The sequence below is a fragment of the Ambystoma mexicanum genome, chromosome 4p (assembly GCF_040938575.1).
Source record: "Ambystoma mexicanum isolate Mex_15411 chromosome 4p, UKY_AmexF1_1, whole genome shotgun sequence".
NCBI lineage: Eukaryota > Metazoa > Chordata > Amphibia > Caudata > Ambystomatidae > Ambystoma > Ambystoma mexicanum.
In genome coordinates, this window is record NC_090927.1 from 110,174,300 (window position 1) to 110,187,140 (window position 12,841).

The 12,841-nt window shown below is 49.7% G+C and overlaps 1 protein-coding gene across 2 annotated transcripts in view; it reads left to right on the plus strand.

The window, feature by feature from the left end:
* Nucleotides 1-12,841, plus strand: part of TRIM54 (tripartite motif containing 54) — a 374,309-nt gene that overhangs the window by 328,254 nt on the left and 33,214 nt on the right. Inside the window, exon 9 of one of the 2 annotated variants that reach the window (XM_069605492.1) lies at nt 10,244-10,282. The exons of the other annotated variant lie outside the window; for it this stretch is intronic. Coding sequence (XP_069461593.1) covers nt 10,244-10,282 — 39 coding nt within the window. The remainder of the gene's footprint in view (nt 1-10,243; nt 10,283-12,841) is intronic. 2 annotated transcript variants of the gene reach the window in all.

The window sequence follows — 12,841 nt, forward strand, 5'->3', positions numbered from 1 at the left end:
TGAGCATTCTGAAAGGGTGCTAATAAGACAATATGCATCTTAAAAGTAAGGATTTAAGTGGGCTGGGACTAGCCGGGGCAGGGGCCTATCCGTTTCCAAAAGGTGCCCGTGAGCCGGGGCTCCCTCCACAAGCACCGACCCCCGCAGGCAGCCCTTTCATACACAGGAGATACGCTCTGTGAAAGGGCTGAATGCAGTGGTGTCTGCGCTGCAAATTAAGAAACGAAAGGAGAAGCGGACGCAGCAGAACGAATGCTAGCAATGCGCCCGCCTCTGCCCTCTTGCAAAGGCAGGAAACGACGTGGCAGGGCCTTTTTGTAAGTGGTCACGGTGAGAGGCGGGTGCATTGCTAGTATTCATTTTTCTGCACCAGCCTCTCCATTTGTTTCTTAATCTGCAGCATTCCCCTGTTGTAAAGCCTTATGCTAGACATTCAGGATGCATCGCAGAAGTACAGACCAGCTGTAGTCTAGATTAGTTCCAGGTAGGCTTTATTTCACATATGTACAACCTGCACAATACTCCAGTTACTCTTCTTATATTTACAGCACGCGTGCACATAGACAGGAACATGTGAAGGTATAACATTACTTATAAAGGAACTGACCCACCGGCCATCCATTCAACCCAGCTCAGGCCCGCAACTGACACTCACAGAACATTCACCCACAGATCCACCCAACATTCTCCTGAGCTACATTCATGCACCAACATTCTACAGCAAGCATCCAGGCCAGTGGCAGGACAAGACTACATTACAACAATTCCCTTTCATAACAGACTCACCGCAGACTCACCACAACATCTCCCTATCACCAAAACCATCTAACCAAAACAAACACCTTCCATTTGGACCTGCCACATCCAAACACAGAGCCTGCCACACTCTGGCACCAACCATACACAGCCAAAGAAGCCAATCATACATCCGGGTGGGAAAACAGGGGGGGATCACGCATTTGCCCCGCCACGGACCCGGTGTCACCACAACCATGACACCCAAGGGATAGTAGTCCAAGTCCAACCATCTAACACACAAAAATAGGTGCTGCCATGACAGGTCAACAATTGCAGAGGTGCTACTGAGATCACTCCTCTTCCTCTTTACACCCTCACAACACATCCAAATACAAATCGCTCCCACTTAACTCCCACATACATCCCACACAATCACCAACACGCTGAAAAACAGTTACTACCACAACCAACAATCAAACTACAACCATTCAGGGAGAACATACGCCCAGAACACTGATCACCAAAATCATGCAAACCAGACACTACCAGACCCATGCCAAGACACCAAAAAACAAATGAAATGCTCCTGGTAGCATTAACTTATTGTTTAACATTGCTATAATAACTAAAACCATAACAGCTTAAAATATTTGGGTACCCTAATAGCCTATACATTCTGAACTCTCCTTAGTGCACTGTATTTACATTTGCCATAAATCCTGAGGCCTTTTCTTCTTTTACTCTAAATTCTTTACTCTACTCACTACCTTCAACAGCATTTGCATTATCTTTTAAAAACCTCACACCTTTTATATTTTTACTCATTAAGCGCGCATCTAATGAGGATTGCCGCACCATCCAAACTCATATGGATGTCCCCATACACTTTGCATTTTCATTTTGCAGAAACTTCACACATTTTATATAAGTGCGCAATTATTGAAAATTGTCGCACCATCCAACCAAAAAAAAAAAACTTGGAGGATGTCCCCAACAACATGACAACCGCCACACTTGCAAAAACAAGCAGTGCGGCCGCCAGAAAAATTTAAAGTTTTAAAACAGTGTCATGTATTAAATATATCTGAATTCCACTTTACTTTTCCTGTATTAACTTTTAGAATTTTAACCATTATGACAAAATGACCTTTGTCAACATACAATATAGTTTACACCATCATGAACCCTTGGGCCACAACATAAAACACATTCCACAAGACAACGGCCCATAACTATCAAAATTATCACTACATAGAACATGCGCAATACATTACCATAGTGTTTCCCCTTGACTACAGTCAAGCTTTTAAAATGTCCCCACCTACCAAAATGGCACTGAAACAACCCGAGTTTTCAACTCCCATATCACTTTCAACATAAAAAAAAACACTTTATAATGGCACATTAAAATTGTCTCACATTCACCACATTGGAAAATCAAAAATATTCTGCATTGTTTCACCTTGGCAGGGAGTAAAACATGTCCCCCTTTCCATTAAATATTAATACGCAAAAAAAAAAATGTTTGTTACACATAATCTGAAATACAAAACCTGACCTTTCATACACACTAAGAAACATGCGTGGTACTCTAGCCTCTAGGTGCCATCTGTCACTACATGCACCTCTAATGTGTCACACAGTTCATACTTTATTGTGGTAAAACTTGCCACGCCGTGTGCTTCAACACTGCCAAAGAAACCTTGCACCATCATGAACTCCTCACTCCAAAACATTGATGCAGTTCCATTTTCCGAACGAAAAAGAAAAAAAATGTATATGTAATAACCCATTTCAGTACTCATCTGCTTTTCACTGCAACCTCTCCAAACACCAAATCCATTATATATTAAATGATGGCAGCCGTAATTAGTAGGGAAAAAAACACAATCCCACTGGTGGAACGCAGCTTGAACCCTTGCACGGGAACACCATCTCCACCCCCCTCCCCGGTTATGTAATCGAATCGTCAGCACTTAACATACACCCCTTGTTGGAGCCCTCCTCGATTTGTCCATTCCACTTAAATGACTAATTAAAAGGTGATGGTAATGAGGATTACATTTGTATGGGAGGGGCTAGAGTGGCTGTGAGAGACATATTCAGGAGGAAATAGACAAGGTGTGTATGTGTAAAGGCTACCGGTCAGTGCGGGGGCGGGGGGGGGGGAGCAAATCTAGTGTCTCTGTAAATAATCTAAATTCCCGGTGATGGCTGTGGAGTGTAGGGGGAACTGGAGCCATTGATTTTGAGGGTTCCAGAGACACAACAAGACAGTCTGTGGGCGGCATGGCATATGTTTATTTATTTAATTGTTTTTTTTTTTATAGAGTGCCTAATACTGTGCCCGAGTTCGGTTTCTAAGCGCGGATCGAGTATTCAACCCTCTGTTGCTCTGCGTGGTCTTGCTTCCACGCCCAGTGCGTTGCCCCAGTGCTGTCCTTCGTTATGTGCATTAAGCCAAGTTCAGTGTGAGTGCAGTGATGGGGCTAGAATGCAGGGATCTGCTGGTGGTACAGGTGGGATATGGTCAGTGCGTGGTCAGTATGGGTCCAGTGATGGGGCTAGAATGCAGGGATCTGCTGGTGGTACGGGTGGGCTATGGTCAGTGCGTGGTCAGTGTGGGTGCAGTGATGGGGCTAGAATGCAGGGATCTGCTGGTGGAACGGGTGGGCTATGGTCAGTGCGTGGTCAGTGTGGGTGCAGTGATGGGGCTAGAATGCAGGGATCTGCTGGTGGTACGGGTGGGCTATGGTCAGTGCGTGGTCAGTGTGGGTGCAGTGATGGGGCTAGAATGCAGGGATCTGCTGGTGGTACAGGTGGGATATGGTCAGTGCGTGGTCAGTGTGGGTGCAGTGATGGGGCTAGAATGCAGGGATCTGCTGGTGGTACGGGTGGGATATGGTCAGTGTGGGTGCAGTGATGGGGCTAGAATGCAGGGATCTGCTGGTGGTACGGGTGGGCTATGGTCAGTGTGGGTGCAGTGATGGGGCTAGAATGCAGGGATCTGCTGGTGGTACGGGTGGGATATGGTCAGTGCGTGGTCAGTGTGGGTGCAGTGATGGGGCTAGAATGCAGGGATCTGCTGGTGGTACGGGTGGGCTATGGTCAGTGCGTGGTCAGTGTGGGTGCAATGATGGGGCTAGAATGCAGGGATCTGCTGGTGGTAAGGGTGGGTTATGGTCAGTGTGTGGTCAGTGTGGGTGCAGTGATGAGGCTAGAATGCAGGGATCTGCTGGTGGTACGGGTGGGATATGGTCAGTGCGTGCGCAGTGATGGCGCTAGAATGCAGGGATCTGCTGGTGGTACGGGTGGGATATGGTCAGTGCGTGGTCAGTGTGGGCGCAGTGATGGCGCTAGAATGCAGGGATCTGCTGGTGGTACGGGTGGGATATGGTCAGTGCGTGGTCAGTGTGGGCGCAGTGATGGGGCTAGAATGCAGGGATCTGCTGGTGGTACGGGTGGGATATGGTCAGTGCGTGGTCAGTGTGGGTGCAGTGATGGGGCTAGAATGCAGGGATCTGCTGGTGGTAGGGGTGGGATATGGTCAGTGTGTGGTCAGTGTGGGTGCAGTGATGAGGCTAGAATGCAGGGATCTGCTGGTGGTAAGGGTGGGTTATGGTCAGTGTGTGGTCAGTGTGGGTGCAGTGATGAGGCTAGAATGCAGGGATCTGCTGGTGGTACGGGTGGGATATGGTCAGTGCGTGGTCAGTGTGGGCGCAGTGATGGGGCTAGAATGCAGGGATCTGCTGGTGGCACGGGTGGGATATGGTCAGTGCGTGGTCAGTGTGGGTGCAGTGATGGGGCTAGAATGCAGGGATCTGCTGGTGGTACGGGTGGGCTATGGTCAGTGCGTGGTCAGTGTGGGTGCAGTGATGGGGCTAGAATGCAGGGATCTGCTGGTGGTACGGGTGGGCTATGCTCAGTGCGTGGTCAGTGTGGGTGCAGTGATGGGGCTAGAATGCAGGGATCTGCTGGTGGTACGGGTGGGCTATGCTCAGTGCGTGGTCAGTGTGGGTGCAGTGATGGGGCTAGAATGCAGGGATCTGCTGGTGGTACGGGTGGGCTATGGTCAGTGCGTGGTCAGTGTGGGTGCAGTGATGGGGCTAGAATGCAGGGATCTGCTGGTGGAACGGGTGGGCTATGGTCAGTGCGTGGTCAGTGTGGGTGCAGTGATGGGGCTAGAATGCAGGGATCTGCTGGTGGTACGGGTGGGCTATGCTCAGTGCGTGGTCAGTGTGGGTGCAGTGATGGGGCTAGAATGCAGGGATCTGCTGGTGGTACGGGTGGGATATGGTCAGTGCGTGGTCAGTGTGGGTGCAGTGATGGGGCTAGAATGCAGGGATCTGCTGGTGGTACGGGTGGGATATGGTCAGTGCGTGGTCAGTGTGGGTGCAGTGATGGGGCTAGAATGCAGGGATCTGCTGGTGGTACGGGTGGGATATGGTCAGTGCGTGGTCAGTGTGGGTGCAGTGATGGGGCTAGAATGCAGGGATCTGCTGGTGGTACGGGTGGGATATGGTCAGTGTGGGTGCAGTGATGGGGCTAGAATGCAGGGATCTGCTGGTGGTACGGGTGGGCTATGGTCAGTGCGTGGTCAGTGTGGGTGCAGTGATGGGGCTAGAATGCAGGGATCTGCTGGTGGTACGGGTGGGCTATGGTCAGTGCGTGGTCAGTGTGGGTGCAGTGATGGCGCTAGAATGCAGGGATCTGCTGGTGGTACGGGTGGGATATGGTCAGTGCGGGTGCAGTGATGGGGCTAGAATGCAGGGATCTGCTGGTGGTACGGGTGGGATATGGTCAGTGCGGGTGCAGTGATGGGGCTAGAATGCAGGGATCTGCTGGTGGTACGGGTGGGATATGGTCAGTGCGTGGTCAGTGTGGTTGCAGTGATGGGGCTAGAATGCAGGGATCTGCTGGTGGTACGGGTGGGATATGGTCAGTGCGTGGTCAGTGTGGGTCCAGTGATGGGGCTAGAATGCAGGGATCTGCTGGTGGTACGGGTGTGATATGGTCAGTGCGTGGTCAGTGTGGGTGCAGTGATGGGGCTAGAATGCAGGGATCTGCTGGTGGTACGGGTGGGCTATGGTCAGTGCGTGGTCAGTGTGGGTCCAGTGATGGGGCTGGAATGCAGGGATCTGCTGGTGGTACGGGTGGGCTATGGTCAGTGCGTGGTCAGTGTGGGTGCCGTGATGGGGCTAGAATGCAGGGATCTGCTGGTGGTACGGGTGGGCTATGGTCAGTGCGTGGTCAGTGTGGGTGCAGTGATGGCGCTAGAATGCAGGGATCTGCTGGTGGTACGGGTGGGATATGGTCAGTGCGTGGTCAGTGTGGGTGCAGTGATGGGGCTAGAATGCAGGGATCTGCTGGTGGTACGGGTGGGATATGGTCAGTGCGTGGTCAGTGTGGGTGCAGTGATGGGGCTAGAATGCAGGGATCTGCTTGTGGTACGGGTGGGATATGGTCAGTGCGTGGTCAGTGTGGGTGCAGTGATGGGGCTAGAATGCAGGGATCTGCTGGTGGTACGGGTGGGATATGTTCAGTGCGTGGTCAGTGTGGGTGCAGTGATGGGGCTAGAATGCAGGGATCTGCTGGTGGTACGGGTGGGCTATGGTCAGTGCGTGGTCAGTGTGGGTGCAGTGATGGGGCTAGAATGCAGGGATCTGCTGGTGGTATGGGTGGGATATGGTCAGTGCGTGGTCAGTGTGGTTGCAGTGATGGGGCTAGAATGCAGGGATCTGCTGGTGGTACGGGTGGGATATGGTCAGTGCGGGTGCAGTGATGGGGCTAGAATGCAGGGATCTGCTGGTGGTACGGGTGGGCTATGGTCAGTGCGTGGTCAGTGTTGGTGCAGTGATGGGGCTAGAATGCAGGGATCTGCTGGTGGTACGGGTGGGCTATGCTCAGTGCGTGGTCAGTGTGGGTGCAGTGATGGGGCTAGAATGCAGAGATCTGCTGGTGGTACGGGTGGGATATGGTCAGTGCGTGGTCAGTGTGGGTGCAGTGATGGGGCTAGAATGCAGGGATCTGCTGGTGGTACGTGTGGGATATGGTCAGTGCGTGGTCAGTGTGGGTGCAGTGATGGGGCTAGAATGCAGGGATCTGCTGGTGGTACGGGTGGGATATGGTCAGTGCGGGTGCAGTGATGGGGCTAGAATGCCGGGATCTTCTTGTGGTACGGGTGGGATATGGTCAGTGCGTGGTCAGTGTGGGTGCAGTGATGGGGCTAGAATGCAGGGATCTGCTTGTGGTACATTTGGGATATGGTCAGTGATGGGGCTAGAATGCAGGGATTTGCTTGTGGTACAGGTGGGATATGGTCAGTGCGTGGTCAGTGTGGGTGCAGTGATGGGGCTAGAATGCCGGGATCTGCTGGTGGTACGGGTGGGATATGGTCAGTGTGGGTGCAGTGACGGGGCTAGAATGCAGGGATCTGCTGGTGGTACGGGTGGGATATGGTCAGTGTGGGTGCAGTGATGGGGCTAGAATGCAGGGATCTACTTTTGGTACAGGTGGGATATGGTCAGTGTGTGGTCAGTGTGGGTGCAGTGATGGGGCTAGAATGCAGGGATCTGCTGGTGGTACGGGTGGGATATGGTCAGTGTGTGGTCAGTGTGGGTCCAGTGATGGGGCTAGAATGCAGGGATCTGCTGGTGGTACAGGTGGGATATGGTCAGTGTGTGCTCAGTGTGGGTGCAGTGATGGGGCTAGAATGTAGGGATCTGCTGGTGGTACGGGTGGGATATGGTCAGTGTGTGGTCAGTGTGGGTGCAGTGATGGGGCTAGAATGCAGGGATCTGCTGGTGGTACAGGTGGGATATGGTCAGTGCGTGGCCAGTGTGGGTGCAGTGATGGGGCTAGAATGCAGGGATCTGCTTGTGGTACAGGTGGGATATGGTCAGTGCGTGGTCAGTGTGGGTGCAGTGATGGGGCTAGAATGCAGGGATCTGTTGGTGGTACGGGTGGGATATGGTCAGTGTGGGTGCAGTGATGGGGCTAGAATGCAGGGATCTGCTGGTGGTACGGGTGGGATATGGTCAGTGTGGATGCAGTGATGGGGCTAGAATGCAGGGATCTGCTGGTGGTACGGGTGGGATATGTTCAGTGTGTGGTCAGTGTGGGTGCAGTGATGGGGCTAGAATGCAGGGATCTGCTTGTGGTACGGGTGGGATATGGTCAGTGCGGGTGCAGTGATGGGGCTAGAATGCAGGGATCTGCTTGTGGTACAGGTGGGATATGGTCAGTGCGTGGTCAGTGTGGGTGCAGTGATGGGGCTAGAATGCAGGGATCTGCTGGTGGTACGGGTGGGATATGGTCAGTGTGGGTGCAGTGATGGGGCTAGAATGCAGGGATCTGCTTGTGGTACATGTGGGATATGGCCAGTGTGTGGTCAGTGTGGGTCCAGTGATGGGGCTAGAATGCAGGGATCTGCTGGTGGTACAGGTGGGATATGGTCAGTGCGTGGTCAGTGTGGGTGCAGTGATGGCGCTAGAATGTAGGGATCTGCTGGTGGTACGGGTGGGATATGGTCAGTGTGTGGTCAGTGTGGGTCCAGTGATGGGGCTAGAATGCAGGGATCTGCTGGTGGTACGGGTGGGATATGGTCAGTGTGTGGTCAGTGTGGGTCCAGTGATGGGGCTAGAATGCAGGGATCTGCTGGTGGTACAGGTGGGATATGGTCAGTGTGTGGTCAGTGTGGGTCCAGTGATGGGGCTAGAATGCAGGGATCTGCTGGTGGTACAGGTGGGATATGGTCAGTGTGGGTGTAGGAGAGTGCGCGAGTGATCCATGTGCAGACCTTCTGCTCCGTGGAATCCCTGCCCTTTGTAAGCCACCGTAGAGGAAGGGGCTGGGAGGAGAGGTGGGAGAGGTGGGGCAAGGTGGGCACAGGACAACTTCTCCAGGGCTGGAAATGGGAAAAACGTATTGGGGGAACCCTCTCATCCTTGGAGGGGTGGAGGTATGGGGGAGGAGTGGGCAAGGACGAGGCGCGTGGACCCAGGCCAGGTCACGCAATACAGTATCTCTTCATTGAACCCAATCCTGGCAATTTGCATAAAAGCAAAGAGCATTATGGGAACATAACTATGTCCAGAATATTTCATTTTAAACATGTCTTATTGATATTCATCAAGTAACACGTCTGAGAGGATAATGGAAGTTGGGGTCTGCAGTTTTAATTGGTCACTCCACTCACCCTAAGATAAACAATTCTCTACATTGCAGGTCATATATACCAGTCTGGACTGCTACAACAAGCACGTGAGGCTTTGGCGGTTTCTGTATTCAATTGCTCATGGCGAACGCGGGCTGCTCGCTGATGTGATAATAACTTGGCTTCAGGAAAGATTTCGCTTGGATTATCCTTCTCTGGAACAGAGTTCACGCTTCATTGAGCAGACTGCTCCCAGGAGACAGTCTTCTGAAGTCTACTCGTTCGTGAGTGGTGTGGGCAAGCCCATGAGTCAGGGTGCCATGGCAAGACTTTATTTGGTGCCCTGCTCCGTGTGCGTGTCCTTTCCATCCAACGAAGGGGCTGACGGAGCCCCATTAGAGAGGCATCTCAGCTAGTTTGGATCAGGGGAGACTGTTTCTGTGCTAATGGCTTCAGAGGTGTCTGTGGACCTGGGTTTTAATCTTCGTGGATGCCTACTGCTCCGTTCACCCCTATATTCCTGCTAATGGCTATTGGCTATACTCTCCATGGGGCTCCAGGAGATGGGGGCCGGGGAACAGCCCAGTCAGACATCTTGGATTTCTTTGCATTGGGGGGGAGGGGGTTGTGTGTCTTGCCTGGCTGTCGCAGGGGAAGCTGGGGGCCTAAAAGAGCCTGATTGCGCATGGCTACATTTTGATTCACGGTAGAGCCGGTTGGTCAATACAGCAGGTCTAGTGGTTGATGGCCCCTACATGCCCCTCGTGGCGTTTGTTGGCCACTTAAAGGTGGGTGCTTGGAAGGGTAGGTGGGCCAAGGTGGTCACGGGACTCTTGTCCCAGCCAATAAACAACTGGGAGTGCGGCTATCCTGAGGATGGCTGCAAGCATACTCTGCCATCTTTGTGTTGCGAAGACCTAGCTTGTCGACCAACCAGGTTAACAGAAAGACAGACAAATACTCAAATATACTCCATTCCAAGTCACAATATGCATTAATTATGGCTATCCTGGAACCAAAGCAAAGTCTATTATTTGCTAGGCCTGGGATCCCAGCTCTAGTGGAGAAGTTTCCAGAACCAGATAAATTTGCAAGACACATGGGGGAGATTTCTGGAGATGGTCTTGGAGTGAATCTTCAGGGAGGTGCAGTTTCGGTCTCAGTATTGTTCTTTTCTCTCTTCCTCTCCTTTTTCCCTTTCCCCTTCTTACCCTAGTAGTTATATGGATTTTGTTATTTATACTTTTTCTGTGTTAAGACCATACATAGTAAATAAAAATATAAAAAATGATCAACTTCTTTTTTTAAGGAAAAAGGTAAATTGATAGTCTTTTCACGTGTTCTTTACAGATTCAGGCCCCCGGCAGAAGGCAGTGAGTTCACAGCCGGGTAAGTCTGTCTCCAGGGTTTGAAGCTGCTTCCGTGTCACTTTAACACATAATCAAACAACGGTGTAATAATCAGGCAATAACGTTCTTACAATGCTAAGCTTAGAATAACATACGCAAGGATTAATAAAACTAATCATACAATATAATAAAAGGCCAGATGTATGTTTGTCTGATGCAGCATGCGTAGTAGAGACTGCCCGCTTCGCCTGTTCTCAACGCTCGAGGGAGTTGTTGCCTAAGGATATAGCTGTTGCCTTAGGATATATTGTGGTCCTACTGTTTGTCCGATGCAGTCAAGCGCAGTAGAGACTGCCCTCTTCCCCTGTTGTCACAGCTAGAGGGAGCTGTTGCCTAAGGATATAGCTGTTGCCTTAGGATATATTGTGGTCCTACTGTTTGTCCGATGCAGTCATGCGCAGTAGAGACTGCCCGCTTCACCTGTTGTCACAGCTAGAGGGAGCTGTTGCCTTAGGAAATAAGCTGTTGCAAAATATTTGTTTTCTATTAACATGAGTTACCAACAAATAAACCACATAATATATTAACCCTCTGGAAATGTCTCTCCTCACGCACTTTGGCCCGTGTACACAGGCTTTCATTCACACTAGTATTTGTATAATCCTCTAGTTATGACATCCCTGCTAGCCTCCTATAGTATCCTCCTGGCGTGAAATCACAACTAGTCATTCGTATTAATATCTTCACGTTCTGATAATTGATCTAGCCGATTATATCTTAAAGCTACTGTTGTAATAATGTAACTACTCAATTCTATCACAGTCCTCTCGCTATGACATCGTAACTTGACGAGCGTACATGGCCCACACTCTCATCCCCTTTAACACCTGGCCTCTGGCTTAATCTAATGAAAAAGGTTTTACAGTTGATAAATAAAATCAATGTGGATTCCGTTTGAATTTCTTAAAAACGAACATGCTGCTTTTAATGTGCTGCAGAAAAACATGTTAACAGTTGAATACAATGCTTCTTAAAGATGCTTTGTGCTTTAAGACACGTAATGATATTCAGCTCGATTCTTGCTTAAAAGTGTTCAACTCCAGCAGTGCACACAATAAACATACTGCCATGAACAGTCCCGCAAGGCTGCAAAGTGTCACAGAATTCCATGTATTGGAAAAACTGGTCGCGGCGTTGATAAAGCGCTGCAGCGGCAGCTGGAATTGTACTCTGTGGCGGCTCAAGCGGCAGGCGCTGTGACCTCACAAATGAAGTGCAATAACTGGTTACAGAGCAGTAGTGATGCCATTTTCTTACAAGCTAGTAGTGATGTCAGAGCTAGCCTGTAATAACATTATTTACAGGCTTCTATACGTTATTGCAGACTGCTATGTATTAGGTCATACTCCTATGGTGTGATATTGCAACTAGCAGATGATATCATAATCATTTAGTTATATGGCAACTAACAGATCATAGCATAAATAACCCTATTGTTGTGACGTTATTAGCCAATTACATCATAGTCAGAGGGTTGGAACATCAAAACGAGCAGGGTATACTATATCCCTACACTTCTGATGTCATAGCTAGTCATATCACCATCCTATCATTGCGATATCGCCACTAGTAGATTATATCACGATCCTAACATTGCGATATCGTCACTAGCAGATCATATCGTGATCCTAACATTGCGATAACGCCACAAGCAGTTTATGTTATGATCCTATCATTGCGATATCGCCACTAGCAGATTATATCATGATCCTATCATTGCGATATCGCCACTAGCAGATTATATCATGATCCTAGCATTCCGATATTGTCACTAGCAGATTATATCATGATCCTAGCATTGCGATATTGTCACTAGCAGATTATATTATAGTGTAGTGCCGTGACAGTTTATTTATCCAATTATTTCATAATCTTGTAGTATCATAACTAGCACATTATAGCATGATCCTATCATTGCAATATCATTACTGGCAGATTATATAATGCGCCTATCATTGTGACAACATGAGTAGCAGGTTATGTAATGATCCTACCATTGCTACTTCGTGACTATCTAATTGTATCATAATCCTAGCATTGTGATGTCAGTGGCCATGTACTGATGGAAAGTGGATGGGAGACCGCCTCGTCCCCTTGGAAGGGCACGCTAAGGAAAAGCGCTTGGATGCAAGTATAGCCTTTGTGAGCACAGTGTCATTTCACTAACTTTGACACGAATACATACTGCTTCAAATTTAGAATACCACTTGTCAGTGTTGTAGTGTAGTCTTGTCTTGCCACTGGCCTGGATGCTTGCTGTAGAATGTTGGTGCATGAATGCAGCTCAGGAGAATGTTGGGTGGATCTGTGGGTGAATGTTCTGTGAGTGTCAGTTGCGGGCCTGAGCTGGGTTGAATGGATGGCCGGTGGGTCAGCTCCTTTATAAGTAATGTTATACCTTCACATGTTCCTGTCCATGTGCACGCGTGCTGTAAATATAAGAAGAGTAACTGGAGTATTGTGCAGATTGTACATATGTGAAATAAAGCCTACCTGGAACCAAACCTAGACTACAGCTGGTCTGTGCTTCAGAAGTGCA